This window comes from Lichenostomus cassidix, chromosome 2, assembly GCF_008360975.1.
Source record: "Lichenostomus cassidix isolate B80296 chromosome 2, HeHo_3.0, whole genome shotgun sequence".
Taxonomy (NCBI): domain Eukaryota; kingdom Metazoa; phylum Chordata; class Aves; order Passeriformes; family Meliphagidae; genus Lichenostomus; species Lichenostomus cassidix.
The window spans coordinates 56,589,329-56,611,685 of NC_139482.1; the positions used below are offsets into that span (position 1 = coordinate 56,589,329).

General features: G+C 37.0%; 1 protein-coding gene across 2 annotated transcripts in view; it reads right to left on the bottom strand.

The window, feature by feature from the left end:
- Positions 1-22,357, bottom strand: part of ADCY1 (adenylate cyclase 1) — a 170,259-nt gene that overhangs the window by 67,184 nt on the left and 80,718 nt on the right. For both annotated transcript variants that reach the window (XM_085051677.1, XM_085051674.1), the window contains exons 5-7: positions 14,080-14,207; positions 6,657-6,815; positions 5,059-5,200 (exon numbers count right to left, since the gene is read on the bottom strand). In XM_085051677.1, the coding sequence (XP_084907803.1) occupies positions 5,059-5,200; positions 6,657-6,815; positions 14,080-14,207 (429 nt within the window). The remainder of the gene's footprint in view (positions 1-5,058; positions 5,201-6,656; positions 6,816-14,079; positions 14,208-22,357) is intronic.

The following is a 22,357-nucleotide window of genomic DNA, read 5'->3' on the forward strand; positions in this document are numbered from 1 at the left end:
TACTCACTTCCATGGATTTTTCATGACTGTCCATCATTGTGTGCTATTCAAACAATAGGCATAGATAGCAGGGGATTTACAATGCCACAAATAAAAGATAACATATATTTGAATACCCCATTGGTGAATAACTCACTAGCACACTAGAAGAAATTTTGCAGATGGTGATTAGCAACGTATTGGAAGCTAATTATTGATTATATTTGAGTTAGACTGTAAAATCCAAGACAGAGTAATAAATATACAGGAATAATTTGTGAGTTGTATCTGTAGTGCTTCCCTATGATTTTCGCCATTATTATGACCTCCGTTCCTGGACACAGCTCTGTTGCTGTTAATTGTATACACAGCATTATTTGTCTTTGCCTTGGCTCTGCAGCTGGCAAAGTTATACAGTGAAGCAGGTTCCCTTAAGCTGGCAATGGATAACAATGATGGCTGGCCCACTTCTGTAAAGGCAAAAACTAACACATTCTGAGAACTCTTTCCCTTCATGAAAACTTGATCACTTCTGATCACTGCTTGGTTATCTGTAGAAGCATCTTTAGGAATTTTGCTTAATTGGCTGTGCTGAGCCGCTTTCTCAGCTGGTGAAATAACGAATCTTTTCAAAACTAGAGAGAAGCCACCAAAAAGTGAATTGCTGCCACAAATACAAAGAAGTGAGGCCAAGTTAAAAACACTTTAGATATCACTGCGGTTGTGCCCAAACCTTAGATGTGTTTTACTCCAGGAGAATCACACTTTCTAGAGCAACAAAAGAAATTAAGCAAACAGTCCAGCTAAGGCCACTACCTCTGCTGTGCTTCTGGGAGTCAGCTATGGCAGTAGGAAAAGTGAGCCAAAGATAATTTGACTACTGTCAGTGTTGACAATGAAAGGACAAAGGATTCTGATGAAAGACAGATACACTCTGTTTAAAACTTGTATTAAAATAAATTAAATTTTAGGCAAACAGTTTGAATTGAAAGTTGTAACAGGATTAGTCAGGTGGGTTACAAAGAAATCATTAGCAGAAAAAGTTTTTTAGCTGGTCTAAGCAGAGTTATAAGGTTCTTGAAAGGGCTCTGAGATTAAGAGATTTTTTTTTTCCTTGAAATAAAATCCATATAAAGTGATATTTATCATAAGTCACAAAGCCCGAATTTTTTGGAACTAAGAGAATGACCATGTATCTAAAGCATGGAGTATGAATCCTGTGAATATTCAATATCTTTAATATTAAATAGAAACAGATGTTTTTCTAACTGGATCAAATCTGTTTTAAAAGCCTAAGGCATTCATGTATATGGTCAGACTTGTGTATACTTATTTAAATCAAAATTTTCAAATTTTTTCTCAGTGCAGAATTTTGGTCACATGTCTGTAAGTATTAATATCAATATAAGATATCATGAAGACATAATCAGACAACTTAAGAGAAATGTGATGGCTTTTAAAGCGTAGTAACTTTATCAGAGTATATATCAGGGAATATGTATTGTATTAAAAAAGCATATTTGCAGATGTTTTTAATTAAGATTGTCAGCAAAAAGTTTCCTGTAATTAAAAAAATTCTGCCTTTGGAAATCAGATTAATTGTTTATGTTTGTTTAGGAGCTGAATGTAATCCAGTAATAATAAGAATAATAATAGTAATAGTAATGGAATCATGGAATGGTTTGGGTTGGAAGGGACTTTAAAGATCATCTCGTTTCAAACCCCTGCCATAGGCAGGGACACCTTTCACTAGACCAGATTGTTTAAAGCCTCATCCAACCTGCCCTTTAACACTCATAGGGTTGGGGCATCCACAAATTCTCTGGACAACCTGTTCCAGTGTCTCTCAACCCTCACAATAAAGAATTTCTTCCTAACAATTAACCTAAAACAATTCTCTTTCAGTCTGAACCCATTACTCCTTGTCCTATCACTACAGCTCCTGCTGAAGAGTCTCTCTCTGGTTTCCCTATAGGTCCCCTTCAGATACTGGAAGTTGCTGTGAGGTCTCCACACAACCTTCTCTTCTTCAGGCTGAACAGCCCCAGCTTTCTCAGCCTGTCTTCATAGGGGAGGCGTTCCAGTTCTCTTGCCAATTTTATGGTCCTCCTTTGGACTTGCTTCAACAGTTCCTTGTACTTATGTTGGGGGTACCACAACAGTACACAGCACTTCAGGCAGGGCCCTACAAAGCAGAATAGAGGTGCAGAATCATCTCCTTCAGCCTGCTGGCTGTGCTCCTTCTGATGCAGCCCAGGACACAGTTGGCTTTCAGGGCTGTGAATGTACACTGCCAGCTCATGTTGAGTTTTCATCAACCATTATTCCCAAGTTCTTCTCCATAGGGTTATTCTCAATCAGTTCTCTATCCAACCTGTAGGTGTGCCTAGGATTTCCTTGACCCAGCTGTTGCTGGCTTTATTGAACTTCATGAGGTTCACACAGTCCCACCTCTCAAGTCTGTCCAGGTCCCTCTGGATGGCATCCCTTCCTTCCAGCGTGCTGACCGCACCATACAGCTTGGTGTCATCAGCAAACTTGCTGGAGGTGCAGTGTTCATGTCACTGACAAAGATGCTGAATAGTACTGGCTTCACCACCAACCCCTTGTGGGACACCACTAGCCACTGGTCTCCATGTGGACAATAAGCTGTTGACTGCATAGACTAACAGAAAATAGACTAACACATTCTCTTCCAAAATAAAAACTGTAACAAAACAAAATTTATTCCTTCAGTGGCCACTTAAATGTGCTCTTGCAAGAAACCAGCAAGCATATCGGATCACAAAATTGTGATTGTTAGCGGATTCAATAGAAGATTTTTAAAAATGTGAATAATTTATAATTTGTTCATATTTAAAACGTAACTGGTATATAAATGAGTCATCCTACACTGTTATTATCATTCTTGGCTAGAGTGGCAGTGATGAAAGATTTTCCTGTCAGACCAAATAGGGAAGAATGTGGGGCATGTGTCTTCTAAACAAATATTTTTTAAAAGAAACACAAGTGGTCTTATTCCTGCTTTGAATTCAACATATTCTTGGTCATCTGTTGCTCATAAAATTGATTTTTACCTGCCAGAGTCAGTTCATGTTAATCTCAGAGATGATATATAAAAAATAAAAAAATGCATTTCAGCTGCTGAGGTTCAAGAGAAAGGGATACAATATGCCTATGCATATGCTTCATGGGTAGCATTCTGTTTCTATTTCTCTGAAGAGGTAATGAATGAATTGGAGTAGGAGGGAACAGCAGGTGTTTATTTAGAAGGTAAATATGCTATTATGTAGCTCATGGTCCAGTGATCAATCTGCAAGTATACAAAGACTGGGGATAGCTGTGATGGACTGTGATGCACAGTAAAGTGACAGGCTGATTGACCTGTGAGCCCAGTGGAGAAGCAGTCAATACCAGTAAAATCCATGAAGTGTTTCGTTCTGCCTGTTTGTCTGACACACCATTCATGCAAGCTGGAGAGCTATGGTTAGCCAAGCTCTACAGCAGCATCTGCCTCTTCCACAGACTCATCAGTGACACCCAGGGGTAAGATGGCATTTTGTTTGTGTAGCTGATGACAAACCAAGCAGTCCTTTCTCAGCAACTACCAGTAGTTTCTCAGCAATCTTGCAAAGACAAAGAAACGTGTGCTTACACAGCGGTACACTCTCATTCTTGCACATTAAACATGCATTGACCTGCTTCCATATGTGATTGTCAAGCTTCTGTTCCTCAATCACTGGTTTATGTAGCAGAATTGACACAATACTCTTTCTATATGTAAAAGTCTTTTTGTCTCTGCTTGTCTTTTTGCACCAAGCTATGGAACAATTTCAGGAAATTCCTCTAATAATTTCCTCAATATGAAATGAAACCTGATACATAACAACATAGAAATGAAATTACACATAATGTTCTAGGAGTGAAAATAACAGAAAACCAAGACAAACAGTCTAGAAGCAATAAGCAACTTATCTATCTTAGTTAAACTCTCCCTTGCATTTTCTTCCTTATTGAGATCGATTAATTTAGGAAATCCTGATTTCCTAAAAAATCCTAATCCTGATTTGAAGAAAGCCACTATAAAACATTCTCACTGACTGCCAAAACAGAATTTAACCCACTGCTTTTCCACCTGTTTTCTTTCATATTATTTAAAACTGAATTTAATCATATATATCAGAATAACAAAATGTGAGATTACATGATTTTCACAGAGGATAAGAAAACTCCATCTCTCTAATAACAAGACGTTTTAGAGGTAGTTCATAAAACCACTCTTGCAGCAATCTTTCCAGAATAAAACAACAGGAGTTTTCAATCCCAGAATCAAATTACCCTGGTGAGTGGACTCCCAACGTTTCCACGAAAACACACAGAGTAATCAAATTAAGACCAAAAATTGATTGCAGGTATGAAATTCAAAATGAACTTTTTCTCTGTGGTTACATTTTTCTTAGACACTTGTTCATTAAAACCCTCAAACATGGGGTTTAGGCAGCTTGAAAACCTGGAGTGTATAAAGACATCACTTTAAAACCTGACCAATACTTTCACAATTGGATATTATAATTTTCCCCTTGAAGGTAAAATCCCTGAGTTAAACTTATTTGAGCAGACTTTCAGAAGTTAAGGGTGCAAAAATCTGTATCCCAATTTTTCTGACTGAGATAAAGGGAGATAAAATTTCTCTTGGCCTGTTTAAGCTTGTTATGACAGATAACTTCAAAGGTAAGTCTCATCTAATGTAAAAACATTTAAGAAATTGAATCTTTTTAAACAACAATTATGGACTTTCAAGACTCCTACTGAGGTCACAGAAAACATTCTTCAGTAGAACAAAAGGGTGCATTCAATAACCAGAAAAGGTGTAACTGTAATCGCACCTGTTGGAAAAACCACTCGCACCACCTCATTGCATGCTGAGACTCAAAATATTACCATTGCACTGCTGGACCTTCAAGGGTGTTTGAAGAGCTTTTAGGAAAAAAAACCAACAAAACAACAGTATTCTCTCTGCTTTCAGAATAGCACAGAATGGTAGTTAAATTATGAAAATGTATCACTGAATGAGCTTACCTTCCTACGATGGGATGGCACAATAAAATACGTTTCAATATTATGCTTCTTCAAAAAACTATTCCTTTCATGACCATATCCTGGTTCTACCTCGTAGTCCCCATTTAGGCACTCTAAGGTGGTCTTTGTAATGTGAACTTTCCTGGAGAGAAAAATTAGATATTTTGTTTAAAGTAAGGATACATTATGAGCTAGTTGCTATTGAAATGCACTCCTGCACAGAAGTTCATAAAGAGGTCAATTTACATGCAAGACCACAGGTTTGATGTAGGGAAAAAAAAAAAAAAAAAAAGAAAGAAAAAAAGTTCTCTTTTGTATTTTAAGCCAAACTGAACATACAGAAATTTCTATTACATGTGTTTTCCAATCTTTGGGAAAGAGAACAGAAAGGTAACTGTTGACTATCCAAACACTTGCAGATTTGCTGATTTGTAGAAAGTGAATGTCTGCACATCATCTTCTACATTGTGTGGCTTTCTTAAGTGTTTACCTCACTGGTTGCTTGGAAAAGCATTCTGCTGTTTGAAACTTGTGACATCACACTCCAAATCTCTCTTGAGTATAAAGGAGAAACTTTTTTTTTGTTTCACTTCATGTCTCTGACTCATATCATTCACTCATTTTGTTTCGTAGGCAGCTTTCTGATTCACTTTGTTTTGGCAACACACCCATCTTTGACATTATTTCTGAATTTTCCTATCCTGAAAAAGTCTTCATATTTTCTCCTGGAAAGACCCCTTATATTTGAAATGTCTTCAGAGAAGATATCTGAAAAGATTTTACCGCTTTCCTCTAATAAAAAATCTTTAAGGTAATGGACACATAAAATACACTGCCAAAATAATATAAAGCAGATGTATGCAACAAATAGAAATTCACTCATTACTACAAAAAATTAAGAGGTTCCATTTTCCTTCTGTACAGCAAACCATAATATTTTAAAAAAGTAAAAAGTCCAAGACAGATCCTAGTCCAAATGTGAGCTGCGCACAGAACACCTGTGCACCTTTGCAAATGTTCACTGTGTGTATTTAAATTTTTCTGAGGCTATGAAATGAGTACTTAAATTTCCAGGCCATGCCCCATGAGTTGCCTGCAGGTTTATATCCTACCAATTTGCAAATGTCATTAATATTTGAGTTCACAAACAGGTATTTCTTTTCTACAGCACATGACTAGTGTTGGAAATCTTGTAATGTAAAAGGAACAAGGCATCCCCCTGCCCCCTCCATATATAGAAGTGTGTAAGGGTAAGAAATTCCTGGAATAGCTACAGGGTTTTACTTTTGTACCATAAAATGATGGAAGTCTAGCATTATTACGTTCCTAGTATTGCTTCATTCCTACTTTTATATTCGGCAACTTCTAATAACAATTTTATTTGAAAATGTTTTGCTTCTAATCTAACCTGCTACTTACAAAAATATCAAGACCATTTGGAAAATTCCACAGGATAAATCACATTTTACATTGATTTCTCTTGCCAAACACAATCCTTCTTCAATAGCAATTACATTGCAAATTCCTCAAAAAGAGAAATAAATTCTTCACCCATACAGTTTTCTATGTCTTTTTCTATGGTTCTTTTGCAGACATACCCAGGCAGTCCTCCAGCTTCCATTACATTAGCTAAAGTCACATCATTTGACCAGACATCATATTGCCATTTTCGGAGACCCAGGACTCCGCAAAGCACCCTGCCTGTATGCAATCCAACTCTCATGTTGAGATCAACCTCCGTGGCTTCTGCAACAGATCTGTAATGGACAGCATCAAAATATTAATATTTAGACAATAATTTCTCTTGGTTTTCCTTTTCTGTCCTCCCAAAATTAACACATACATTTATACATGACTGAATAGAAAGGGTCTTTTAAAAACCTGAAATGGTATATTCAGGTACTGTTCTCTTCCTCTCACTAGTTTCAAAGCCCCAGTTGTAATTCAAAAAACAAACCAAAAAAAAAAAAAAAAAAAAAAAAAAGAAAAAAAAACCAAAAAACCAACTTGGTTATATTTTAATTACTGTTGAAAAAAAATTTCAGTATTTCTAAATTTCTTGACCATTCATGTGAGAAAAGAGGTACAAAGAGACACTAGTTTAGAAGGCCAACGTATAAGTAACTATTCCAAATCTACTGTGTCCTAATTGGTTGAATTACCCAGTTACCAGAGTATAGGACAAAGAAAACAGTGAAAGCAATAAATCAGTGTAAGAACAGCAGAAGAGTGATTATAAACACTAGTATCTTTCCAAAGGCGCTGCAAGAATGGCACCAAAACAACTTGTAACTACAGTCTTGAACCTGTAAGTTAAATCAAAAGTTTAGAGATTTTCACTGCCTAGCTGGTAAAGGACAAATTAATCTACAAAATTGTTCTTAAAAGCACTTTTTTTGGCTCCACAATAAGAAAAGACTCTTAATTTTGTGAATGAAGGACATGCTATGACTTGCACGCTGCACTAAGTTGTAAACACTGAAAAGATACCTTGAAACAGTCTTAAACATTACATGTTACAGAATAACACTGCACAAAGATTTTTTCAGCTCTTTCATTTAGAGAAATACCTGTCATTCCATAGTCCAGTTGTAGTACAAAAAGCGGTAGTATCTCTGAATAAAGGGAACTGACTATTCAGAGTAAGAATTTAGTTTCATTAGATTCTCTTAATTTGAATTTTCCAATGCATCTAACAGAAGAAGACCTTAAAATGAGACACTGGCTATAATTTTCCCTTGATCTTCTTTTTCCAGTTTTTTTTCAAGTATCATCCAGTTACACTTGATTTGGCAGAGATGTCTTTAGAAAGACTTTTCAGCTATTTCAGAAGTTGAACTTGTTTAAATAAAATTGACAGAAAGGTCAGGATAGATCAAGATGTGGGATGTCCAGCAAAGACACCTGGCCTCAATTTAAATAAGAAACTCTTCACCTATGAAGCGCTGAAGTATATACCATGTCAGCCATCACTAATGTGAGTAACATGGAGATCCCTTTTGTCCCCGCAGGGAATCTGGGCATAACACATTTTTCAGCTGTATTTTATGCAACAGCACGGAAAGGCTTATGCACAGCTTTCTGAAAGATTACATAATTCCTTGTCCTAGTTCTACTCACAGCAAATTAGCTTTCTTTTATTTAGTATCTGTTCTCCGTCAAACCTCAAATATGACTCCAAGAGTCCTAAAAGGATTCTAGTGATACAAAGCTTTGTTGTGCACACTGCCTTTTTGACAAAGTTCTGAGGAAATGAAAGGCCCTAATAACATAAGCCACCTAATGATAAGCGACCACAATTTGTATCTTCACCTGAGTGTGCGTGCTGTGTCATTAACAGATTGACTTTACACCAATACGATACCCTGCAAGCCAAAGCCCTTCAGGATTGCACCTTGCCTGCCTATGTTCTCCTGCATAATTAAGTACCCATGCAATAATATTAACTAATGAACCTGCAGGTGTCTGAGTCCCTCTGTTCACAAATGAGTTTTGTAGGTTCTCTCCCTCCTCCTCCTTAAATATACCTTAAAAAGGTATATCAAACCTCAGACTAAATGTATGTGGAAAGACAGTGAAATTCAGACACCGATAAAGTCCGCTCCAGGCTTTGACATTGCTTTGTCCCAGTCGTTTGACTGAGAGGGGGAAATTTAATCCTCTTTTAGAAATTTGAATAGAATAACAAAAAGCAAATGAAAAGGGATAAGCAGAGAAATACAACATGGCTGACCATACTCCTTGTGAAATAAGCTGAACTGTATAATACACAAATGAACCATAAAGCAGAATCTAAAAACACTTTATGCTTTGAACAAAACATTTCCATTAGTAAAAAATCTAAATCTAGACTGCATTTCTACATCTTCCCCAGAAACTACAATGTGTTTTGGGGATGCTTTCATCATTACTGAATTTGAGTAGGAAAAAAGCTCATGAACGGTTCATTAAATTTTTGGAATTTATTTTTAAGACCTCTGTGCCCTTTATTCAGATAATTTCTATGAATATACTCTAATGAACTATCAAAAATGAGGCATATTAGGTAATATATAAAGAACAGGCTTCAAATATAAATTCAGGGCAGTACAATGATCATATTCCCAAAGGACATCAGTATTTCTACAATAAAGTATCACAAAACTGTCCGCAGAGGGACTTTAAATTATAAATACATTTCTGAGAAAATAGAAGCACTTCACATACAAGCCAGGAATAGGAAAAATTTTCTCAAATAAATTATTCATTATAAATTATTCTCTCCCAGGTTCCCATATTATACTTAAGTTTTCCAAAAGTAGGCCCAGAAACAAATGGAAATAAAAAAATTTTCTTTGTAACCCACATGTGCTCAGTCTCTGCAAGTGACCAATCAGACAATCACCTACCCTGACAGCTCAAGGATCCTACAAAGCCTTTAAATGTCAGTTCCCTTCTTACCTACACATATTTCATGTGCAGCTACAAGCCACAACAGTAATTTAGATCACCTGCGGAACAGCTCCAGACCTGTGCTCCTGAGCATTTAAGGAGAGAAAGAAAAAAGCTCTGCATGCCATTTCTTATAATTATTTAGGTCTTTCCTTTATGTCTAAAAATATTTACAGAAATAAATGTTTCCTGGTTAGATAGATATAAATATAGATATTATTTTTAGTTCAATTACATACACTTCCCCAGAGCATTGCTCAGCTGCAGCAGAGCACTAGGGTAGAGAGTCTGGGCTGTGAAGGGCTGCTGGCTTTCTTTGACAGAGGTGCAAGCTGACTAAGCTTTCGCCACTGGTAGGCAGCTTCCTAAAAAGACAGCTGCTGGTTTCCTCAAAACTTGAGGTCAATTCACTCCTACCAGTTCAAACTTTTCCAGGTCCTGGACCTATGGATAACCAGGGGAAAAGCCTCAACAGTGTTGACATCAGGGAAGTTAATGCTTCTGTCTATTTCCTCAGAAAAAAATCACACAGGAAAACTTGAAATCTACACTGGACTTACTCAAACTGGCTACTATAGTTCCTCTCCCTTCCCTGGTGCTTTTGGTCAGCCAATGAACAAACCCATTGAAAGGAGACAGCTCAAGCATCAACCTCCCCAGTGGCCACTGCAATCAAATAGCAACACAATGTGCAGGTGCAAAATAAATCCAACTTCCACCTATGAGGTCTTACATGATCACTGGTGGAGTCAATCACATTAGGTGGAGTTATCCATATGGGATAAAATCACTCTGTGGCACAGAGAATAGCTCATAAACCCCACTGTGTTGCCCAGTTCTCAAGAAGCCTGAGGTCTGTTTCCTTCAGACCTCTTCAAAGCTCACATGAAGCAGCAACATTCAATCAGAATATCAGATATGGCTTAGTCTAAAGTAACCCTTTCCTTCCTCACCACCATAACGTGTGTAGGTTGAACTGAAGGAGTCAGCAGCAGTTGCTGTGATCCACAGGCATGCTCCTACTGTGCCGTGCTTCCTGCTACTACACAGTAAGTGATGCAGCTCTGGTGCAATTCCCTCTGAGTCAGTACTAAAATGGCATCCTAGTAAGGTGTTAACAGAAGAAGCATCACGAAAATGTACTGTCTGCCTGACAACAGGAATTCTTACAGATTTTCTTCAAAGTTTTGACAAGTTTATGAATGTTAACCCCAGTATTTTGATCCAGTCCAAAATCTAGTATTTACATACTGCTCACTCACAGTTATTTCCAATTGGAAACATTACAGATTATTTCTTGCTATGCAACATTATTGAATGCATTTAAATTCCCTCATTTTAACAAATTTCATCTCCTAGGAGGAGTTTCTGGACTGAGCCAAAGAATTGTTTAGTACAATTGATATCCATTGATGAAGTGCTCTCTAAGGAAAGATGAACTATTACTAAGAATGTATAAAATTGTCCCCATAACACCAGCTAAAACCAAACTCTAGACAGCTTTTGGAGAAGAAAGGGAGAGAAGAGCTTTGTTTGCTGGGATAACTTTTCTACATGGCAATTAGCTCACAAATATATCTATTTAGAAGGTTAAACATTGTAGCTTATGAGACTGAAACCTTCAAATGTGGGAATCAATTTAAGTAACGTGAAGAGAGTACTTGGCCTAACGCACTGTTCATAAACAAGGGGAGGACATCTGCCACATTAGAGAAATACAAGATATATTAGAGACGCTAATGAAAATTATAATTTTAATTATATTCGTAGCAAAAGCCTGAGAGCCGAAACTCATTTGGTAAGAGCAACATTGGTGGTATTGAACACTTCACTCACTGCCATGGCACTTCAAGTGACTCTAAATTAGAACAAACACCTGGCCTGTACTGAGGCGTGGACACAATGGCTGCAGAAATTCTTTTGGAACAGAAGCAGAATATAACACCATCTGTTTTGTCAGTTTTATACGAATAAAAAGCTCCTCCCATAATTATTTTGGCTCTATATCCTTGAAGAGAACACTTTGAGGAAGGCGGATGAAATTGTGAAAATTTTAATTATTTTATAATACTTCGAAAATTATGTTCTCAGATGACACATGCAGCACCATATTGTAGGATACTTAAAAAACAGTTACGCAGAACATGAAGAGAATGGAATTTATTGGTTTATATTAATACACTGAACTCAGTCCAATCGCAGAACCTTCAACCAGCCATAGAAGTTTCTATTCTGTGATTTTCCAGAAAAAAAACCACATCTTCTTGGTACATATCTCTAGGATGGACACTTTTGACAGACCCATCACCTGAATCACCAGACCCATCACCTGAATTTATTTGTCTATCCCAGGTAACATGACAAACCTATCACTAAGGATGACAAATTCCAAGCATAAATTTACAGTGCCAAGACCTGAATTCTACACCAAAGAGAAGAGACTTTAAAAAGACTACCAGCTGGCATCCAACTCTACATCAAAGGGGGAAGTTTAAAAAAAAGTGACTTTGCATCTCATTGAACTGATAAACAAAACCTAGTAATCATACCAATACAAAATAAAATGCTGTGTTCCAACTTCACTGTTCCAACTTCACAGAAGCTCCTGACTTCTCCTTTTCATTTGCTAAACATATTTTAAAATAAATTAACCTCAGGAATTCATCTTCTAACTTTGGTTTCTGGGAAGGAGAGAGACTAATTGTGCTTATGCACAAAGGATGCAGAATAGGTCCCTAGCTATCTAAATAAATCTGGCACTGTCTTACAACCTTGCCTCTTACCCATCTTGCCCTCTCACCATGCTCTGACCACTGACTACACAAAAGACCTAAAATTAATGAATTCTTTAAAAATTAAAATCCTGACATTACCAGTTATCTTCTACCACAAGCTCTGATTAGCATGTCTAGATAACACACTAGAGCTCATCCACTTAGAATCGCAAAGCTGCTGATGTCACAAGGACCCTTGGGAAATCATCCAGACCAACACACTTGCCCAGAGAACAGTCAGCTACAGAAAATTGCCTAGAACTGTGCCCAGCTGGGTTTTAAATTTCTCCAAACACACAAATGTCATAACGTTACAGGGGAACCTCTCCAGTATCTGACCACCTCCACAATAAAACAGGTTTTTCTTATATTTAAATGGAATTTCTCGCATTTCAGTTTGTGCCCATTTCCTCTTGCACTGGCACTGTATGTCACTGAGAAAAATTTGGCTTTGTCCTGTTTACTCCCTCCCAGTAGGTATTTGTCTGCCTTGATAAGAACCCCTCTGAGCCTCTCTTCTGCAGGTTAAACAGTCCCAGTTCACTCCTTTCTAATTCAACTCCTTTTTCAAGTTTACATTATCATGTCGGTAGCCAATAAAGTATACTGTAAAAAGGGATCATATTTATTTCTAGTATTAGTGAAACTGAAACATCCTAGAGAGAAAAGTTCCAACAGTTACATGAATACCTTATTTGTATACATGAAATAAAGCACAACTAATGAATTAAAGATTAATACTAGGTTTAAAAGAGGATGAGAGAATCATCTACTGCTCTTCTGATATTAAAAGAAAAAAAAAAATAAACCAGAAACAAACAAAAAGGCTTTTGAAATATCTGTACAAGACGTGTACATCTAAATATTTTTCTGAAGATTAGGGCTTCCTAATAAATGGAGTATCCATATATTGCTGAAAGTATACATATATTATTTTAGGCTTTTACATTATCATAGACTATAATAAATTATAGATTAAGAGATTACAAAGCATTTTATCAATTTTACAAAGCTTACAAATGTGATGAACTTGAATTGAATGAGAGGGAGAAAATGAATTAATTTACCAAGCTCTTCACACTCTGAGAGATTTTGTAGTATGTTTAGCAAATAAAAAGGAGAAGTGTGAAGTAGTACAGTAGTGAAGAAACTTTCCATTTTTATCCCTTCTTTCCCATGTAATGAAATAGATCTCCAGCTTTGGGTAAAAGCTCGTTCACAGTTCTCTCACATCTCGCATCACATTTTGCCTCAGCAAAATAATAATCAATGTAGAGCTCTCAAGCACAAAAAAATCTGAGCAGCAAAGTGAATTTCACATTATATTTCTAAAAAGCAGAATAAATGAAAGGTTACATTACAAAAAAAGGGAGTAATCAGCAAGCTATGATTTTGAGACTACAAACACATACAACAGGCATACATCAGGACTCGTTTTGAGTTTACATACTGGTGTGCAAAATGAGCAGTGTTTATCACTACAAAACAAGAAATTTGACTCCTTTCTTTGTGGCAATTGGCAATACGGTATATTTTGTTATTTCCCAGTGTCTTTCTGCCACTTATTCCATACCTGCATGTACCTCTACATACTCAACTTGCACACTTGCTCATTACAGCAATTAAATGGAGCAGAAAATCAGTGGCTAGAATGAGCCTTCCTGAAATCAGTGTCCTGTGCCCTGAATGCAAGAATGTGACTCGCCAGGTGAGCAGTGCTGGCAGACACAGCTGTTTCTCTAAAAACACACTTCCTGAACACCACATAAGAGTTGCTGCAGCACTCCTGTCTGAGCTCACTATGCATGGTACTTACGTGATGGTGTCGATCATATCCAGTCCCATTTCAACACAGCAATGGGCATGATCTGTTTTGGGCTGGGTCAATCCTGATACACAGTAGTAACAGTCCCCTAGGATTTTTATTCTTCTGCAATGATTTTCCTTTCATAAAAACAGAATGAGAAAAGTTTTACTATTAATATAAATATTCCAATATTAACAGGATAAAATTTTCTCCAATACTATGCAATAATTCAGGGAATCTTTCTGTGATCAAATGAGGTAATTTACAGTTCATTAAATCAGGGTTCCCTGCACACAACAGCTGACACAAACATTTGTTTGTTGATTTATTTATAAATAGACACACATACACTGGACATCAGCCTTGCATTTTTCAACACACATGGGTTAACACTGCTTAAAGCTATAGTTCTGAACAAGTATTATTGCCTTGCCCTCATGCTAGGTCAGTATGAATTCAAGACTCACAATGAGACTTCATTTCTGTATGAACTCAAACCAAAGGACTGAAGACATACAGCTACTGAATACTGGTAAACGTTTGCATTATGAGAAACTTTTGTTTAAAATTCAGTTCCAATTTACCAGGAAAGATTATGTATTTATCTGTAAAGGTACACACATTTTTTCATTACTTGTTCATAAGCCACAGTTTACAATACAGCATAATCAGTATGACAGATCAGTATGCAGATCAGAAGCCACAGTCAGTTTGCATCACAATCAAATTTATCTCCTGTTTGCATGAAGTTTAATTTCTACAGCCAAAGAGATCTGGCTAAAACTCTCCTATTAAAAAAACCCAAAAAATAACCAAACAATGATGGCATGTGATGATTGCTACATCTGTCTGAACAGAAAGTTCATTTCTAAACAGAGAGCACATAACAAAATGTCTTTTTAAAAGCAATACCTTTAACTAATAAACTATGAGGAGACACACAGAGATGATGGTATCTTTTGTAACTAGACTATGGCAACTTCTACCCATTCAGAGTTTGGCACATAAAAGTAAATAACTTGATTAAATAAATCCAACTTATATGGGTGGGACTATGCCAGTAAACACCATGATAGATTAACTGTTGTGAATATGATGGGAGGGAATTCACAAAAGTCTGATTCCTTCCCCATCAGTGTGCTATATAGACTTCACTTCAGCACCACAGAAAGGGAAAAAAAAGAGAGGGTGGTGGTGATGGAATTTTAAATTTCTGGGGAAAAAAATCCCATAATCACAGAATCATACTTGTTCAGCTTCTAATATAGGCATATATTTTCATCCAGTCTCCTTCCTACAAGAACAAAAGCCTTCCTGAGTTGACCATATTCTCCACATCATTACCTACATTCCAGCTCAGAAGCAATGATTATGCCTACAGTGATTAATTTCTCTTTGGCATGTCACCATGTATACCAGCATTTGGGGCTTGTAATTACACACTCCTCCTGCTGTAGGTGTTCCCACACCTCTTTTCTTTGTAAATGGTACTCAGTATTGAACTATAAAATAAGAATTACCTCTGTTCACACATAAAAGAAAGCACTGTTTGGGAACGTTGGTTTGTCGACTTCTTTTTATAAATTAAGCAGCAAATTAAAATCTAAAGAAAAGAGCTGTCTTTTTGGGTATGCTGAAATAGTAGAAAAGGTTTTTCCAATTGTGACTACTTAATTCTGCTGTACAGCAGAATTTTAACTATTCCACTAATTATCACTGCTAATATATATTTTAGTGAATACAAACATAATTATTTTAGGGGGATTATCACCAGGTCCCTAAGAGCATTCCCACAGCCTATAGCAAAAAACGCCTCACCAATTTTAGTCAGATTTTTTAAAATCCTTGGCTAAACACTATTATATAAGTAAAATAATTATTGATGCACACAAAGTAATATGCAGATCTCAAAATCTACCTTGATACAGAACAGTCCTTTTAATTCAAGGGTTTTGGACAGAAATCACTACATTTTTAATAGAAACCATGAAGTTTTTTCACTAGATACCACTAGATTACACTGTCAAAAAAAGCCCTTTTCACCCCCCAATTTTGGGCAGTCCTTGAAGCACTAGAGAGTACTCAGTAGTTAAAGCTGAAGCCTACTTTCCAAAAAAAATCAGTTTTGGCCCATATGTTAAAATCCTCTGTAAGGCCCTTTTCATCTTCAAGTTCAGTATGCATGATTTGTGGCTAGGCAATGTCCATTTAACCCTTAGGAAAGCTATTCAGAAAAGCCATTTCAGAAATCTGGGGTGAGTAATACATATGTGTTAATCAATCAGTGATCTCTCCTATCAGTGTCTACCTCACAAATGGCTCACTTCTAATGACTTGATAACAACCTGGTTGACAGTTTAAGAAAGAAAAACAAAACAAACCAAAACAAAGCAAACCAAAACACACCTTACTCCATTACCAGTTTTCCAAGTCAATTTAGTATTTGTGCAGGAGAAAAAAAAAAAAGAAGAAAATAAGTACAATGGTATTTTCTGGAGAGAATCTGGAAGACATATAGCTAAATCACCTGCTGTTTTTGAAATCACTAGTCTGTTTGTTCCTTATCAGATCTTATCCTCACTGTCCTGATTTATAATAGTCAATTGATATACAGTAATCTCTAGAAAAATTGTTTGTTTTCTTCTTCTTGACATGTGAGGCAGACTTCCAGGAAAGAGCCATAGTGCAGCTTTGAAAAAGCAATCTTTTAAAGAAATTATATGCAAATGAATAAAACAACCCCCTTCTCTGTCTTTGTTTTGTTTCCTCAGCAACTTCCAAAGAATCCTTCTCTCATCAGTTTTTTTCACATTTGTGACACTGATGAATTCATGTGTGATAGTTACAAATTCCAGTCACAACTGATAAAAGCAATGTCTGTTTAGAAACAACAGATAATTTGGTTTCATGCACATGATAAAAAGCACTGGAGATTGCCAGCCCCACATTAGCCATGCAGCTTGCCCACCCGCGGTGCCTCCACATTTCCAAGTGGATCTGCAGAAATCCCTCTGGCACAACTGTCACTCACAGGGTTATTCAGTGTGTAGCGGAAGCCCAGCTCAGAAAGCAGAGGACATTTCAAAGTTGCTAAGAGCTTTCTTCACGCTTTCAAAAAAGCACTTCAGAAAGCAGTTTATTCTATTTATCTGTTAGGTAAAGCTAGGAGAGGGGCTTTGTTGCAAACAGCTCTGGGGTTTTGTTGTTGCTGTAGTTCTTTATTTAATGCATTTTGCATAAGGAGTGAAGTCTGTCAACTCAGACTGAAAAACTGAAAATTCAGAACATTAACTCCACATTTTTGTACTATACAAGACAAATGTTGTTTGACACAACCAGGATAAGGTTGTTTTTTAATAAAAAGGGAAAAGATTTTACAGGTTGTATAAAAAGTTTATACATAAATATAGAAATACATTTACATATGTTGTCTCAAAGAAATAATAAACAAGCTTTTAGACTTCTCCCAGCAAAACTTATAGGCATAAGTAGACAGTCAGATGTTCTCTAGAACAGAGAGATCGTACTAAATAAGTGTAAAGTCGTTTAAAGGAGGATTTTTCTCACATGTCAGATTGCAACAATGCTTATTGTCACTGTTGAGACTTTTGGTTTTTAGTTTTTATTAATAGGCTATCCAAGTAAGTAATTATTATGTGAACAGATCCAAAATCAGGATCAATTTTTAAATTTTTTTTCTGTCTGGTAGGAGAAGAGTTTCTTTAAAGCTTTTATTTATTTTGGAGATGGCAGAGGCTAATGCCAAAACGAGTCCCTGGTCTTCCTTCTTGCACTGCAACAGTCTATGTATTTCTACTCATGGTATGTGATACCTATAAAAGTGAGCCCAAAAGGAAGGTCAGATAGATTACAACTTCAAAATGCAAGATTTTAAAAGCCTAAACATTGAACTCTCTCTTGTAACCCCATCAACTGCAGTGGAATTGCACCAAGGGTGAGTCTAACCCTGTGTGACTTAATTGCAATATATTTTATGCTTATTATACTCATCCATTTCTATGTCTGCAAGCCTGAAAGCAACCTGAAGTGCAGGTGTGCTTTTCAGACTTTTATTGTCCTGACCTCCTGTCATCACAATCTATGAGTAGGTGGGACTTTATTTGTCCATAAATTAAAAAGACACATTTTTTCATTCCTAAAAAAAAGTGCATCATCTAAGGTTCAAAAATGTGCTTTACCATATCCAGCCAACTTGGATTTAGTTATGCTTTGCAGAGTCAGAGAAAGGATTAATAAGGCCTACAAAAAGATGCATGAGTAGTGTTTCCCCTTTCCCACAACTCAGACCCTGCCAGTCTTGCACTCCCTCATAATGCTATGGACATGAACAATACCAACATCTCGTTTCGCTTAGCCTACAAAAATGGGAACAAGACTTTCATCACTACCTACAATGCTTAGTGATTGCAAAGATAGAGTCTTAAAGAAGAAAAAAAGAAAATAGGAAACCAAAGCCCACACATATTCACGTTCAGCTATTTAAATGTTGGGGCATAAGGGAAGAGATTCATTAGGCCTGGACTTACAGAAGGCTTTACAATTTCAGAGCAAGGCCTAGACATCCTCACCATATATGAGACTTCAGTTATTGTGAGATGTCTGGATATTGCCTGGGCATGGCTGCAAATTAGTACAGGAGCAGCACTGCATGCAGCAAGAAGAGTGGAAGGGGATGGATGCACTGGCAGTACAGGAAACAGTTCTAGAGCTCAAAACCCCTTCACACCTCCCCCATCCATTCACTGCCTGAAGCTGTTTGAAGCTGTGGGGGGAAAAAAATGCCCTACTCCCTGAAAAAACCTTGTTAGCTCAATATTTTTTTCACATATTTAAGAAAAGTCTTGGATATCAGGAAACCACTAAATACAAATTTCTGCTAGCTCTGTTTTCACTGAAGTAGAATTAACTCTGGGCAAAGTGGTGAACTATGAGGGCTGAAAAAGGAGTATAGATGAATCTTCTAGCTCTGTTGTCATGGGTTTGATCACTGGGGCCAGGCAGTGCCACAGTTACAGTTGTTCAATGAGTCAAACGGAAATCAGTGACCCTCAGGAAAGGACCCTTTACGGAAGTACTTGCGGGTTTTTCCCCTTCATATTTGTCTTCTTTTTTTCTTTCTTCTTGGATTATCAGTCATTTTCATTTGGGAAGCTCCACTCCAACAGCTTCCTCCAAGGAGCCTGCTGTACCCAGAGCTGCATTGTTTTTATAAGGTAGGCCAAGGGGATCAAATTTTCAGTCCATATTAATCAATGTGGTCCTACGTGTTTCAGGGGAACTACACTAATTTATACCAGCTGTCCCCCTTATCCTCAGGGACCCAAGACACAATTCAATAACCCAGGCTAACCACATCACAGTTACAGCCCTTTCTTAGTTACGACTGTGTAAAATTGATAATTGGAGAAGAAAATTCAAAGCTTCTCTAAAACTCCCTGAAGACAAAAAAGAACAGCAAAATGCATTCCTTTTTTATCTCTCTTCACAAACCTAGAACTTCATTCTGCTTCCAAAGAAGTCATGAGAGGGGACAAAATAGGATTTAACACTGTTACCACTGCATCCTATTTCCAATGTGTATAGCATGCGCAGCATATTTAACATTTACAGCACTTTCTGCCAAAATGCTATTAATCTCAGTAGAAAATTGGATTAGAAAGCTTTGAATCACTTTAGAAGTTATCATTTACTACAGATGTGTATGCAGATGCAAAAGACTTCCAGAAGGAGTTGTATTTTCTGCTACATCCTCAGAAGATGAAATTATGTCTCTATTCAATCACATTACATTGTTCATTAGATTGAAACAAAATCATAAAAGCCTATATATTAGCTATCATACCGTATAGATATATGCATCCATCTATATATATGTACATATGTGCATGTATTTCATGCAGACACACAGTTCTGCAAATTTACCTACACCCTCCTACACACACAACATATGGGATAAGGGCAAATTTTAATATTCATTCCATGGAGTACTCCAGGCAACCCTCTCTGTATTTCTTCACAGGAGAGATGTCCTAGCCCCCTGATCATTTTGTTACTGTCTTCTGGACCCACTATAAGAGATCCAGGTCTCTCTTTTGCTGAGAGCCCCAGAGCTGGATGCTGAGTTTACTCATACCATCTGCAAATTTCATTAATGACAGACAATAATTTCACTTATCCTATTACTTTTCTTTTTTTCAGTAAAACAAAGGACATCTACCAACATGGTTTTGCTGTGTAGCATCCAAATCTATTTTAATAACTATGTTGAATGTGGGCCACAGTGTGAGAGATTATTGAAGCCAGCTCATCAGATAAACTTCATAGTCAAATCCTAAGTGTAATGAAGTGACATGGACATTACCACCAGCTCTATTACTTCACAGTGTGCCAATAATACACTTACAAAAACTCTCAAGCCCATAAGAAAATTTCATTGAACCCTGTCAATTACTACATACGTATTTTAACATTTTTTTCATACCGGTTTTGAAGTGTGCGTATAAAAATTGAAACAACTGTTTTAATACCCTTTTCATGGAATAAATCCTGCAAATAGTAAATTTATAACATATATTAGCTCTTGCATGTCTGCTAGTCCCAGCATAAAAAGCCTTGAGAATGAGCAAACTGCAAAATGTCAGCATGCTCTTTTCAGGGTTATGCCCCACGCCGACAAAGGAGGGACGCAGCCGGAGCTGGAACTACGCCAGAACTCAGGTGGCAGCAGCACGTGGCAGCGTTCAATTTAGCAGAGTAGTGAAGACATACTTACTGCAATAAGAGTTAGTATAGACTTAAAAAGAAGAGCTTCTACAGTGGCAGAAAATAAGAAAGGAAAACAAATGTGGCTACAGTATAGGAAGTGCCAAAAAAATTTACTTGATAGGCTCTGATTTTGAAAAGCTGGCCATCTCCAGATGAGCATTTGCAAGCTTTGAATTTAGTAATGTGTTTGTGCATCCATTACAAATTATCTACCACCATGGGAGCCATATAATGCATGAAAAAATGTAGAATTATTTGGGATGTCTATAAAAAAGATGACATTCATTTCAAATGCTTTCCCTCAATTTTATTGGCAATTATTACATATGCTGACCCAAAATGACCTGCTGTTTCTTGTCATAACTTTTCTGTGCATTCTCATTCTCTCAATAAATTCTTTCTTTACTTCATACGGAGTGTAATTTTACAAAATGAGAATATTAAATGTTTTTAGTTCTGGAGAGTGAAAACACATTTAACATTAAATATTATTTTACTTGGAAATGAAAAATTATTTTATCAAGAACGTTTTATACAATCATCATGACTGACATGCATACTTGTCTCCTTCCTAGCTTTTATTAAGTATCCTTTCAGATTCTATCTTTTTATGAAGATATATTTCAGGAGAAAAGAAGCCTTAAACAAATACATTCTAAAATGCTGAAAAATTAAGCTCTAAATTTCTGGTAATGTTTCTTTTTCCAGATTCCAGAAATACTAATGCTAACTGCATAACAGGTCAAAACAACAAGTATCAGTACATATGCCCACACTTCAAGCACCTGAGGCTGATTGGAACAATCCAATACAGTCCTGTACAAAGATTCAAATTTCAGATTTGCAGCATACAAACTCAGGAAGAATTTGGTAATTTACCACAAGCATACAAATTATGACAAGGATTGTGACAAAGAATTAGCATACCAAACACAGTATCTTCTTACCTAAAACGTACTGTAAAATAGGCAAGACCCACTCTCCGCGGTACTTGCCCATTCGTATGTTCCTACAATACTTAAAAGTGCGTGATACTAATTTTCTCCGTAGAAAACTGTCCCCAGACACTTACTTTACCTTTCCTCCATGCGCACATCATTATCCCCTGATCCTATGGTGTAGCAGTGTGTCTGATTGGCACTGCATATCTGCCTTCCCTTATACCATATTTAGTTAATAGGTAGAAAGTTCTTTACCTGCAGTGTTATTATTGGTTTTTAAAAGTTCTGTATCTTCCCTCCTTGCACCCCCATTCCCTGAAGCCGTTGTCAATCTGTATCCCCTGCGTCCCGGTTGGCTGTCCTCTCAAAACCCCTCCCATCTTTCCATCCCTCTTAACCCAATGTTCGCTTCTGTTTCCTGCTCTCGGCTCCTTCGAACCCACCGATTCCTGTCGCCTCATTCCGTCCCGGTCCCACCTGCCTTCTCCTCCCCGTCATCCCTACCGATAAACCCTGGATTCCAAAGGCTGAGAGACTGCATTTCCTTTTTTCGCCGAGGC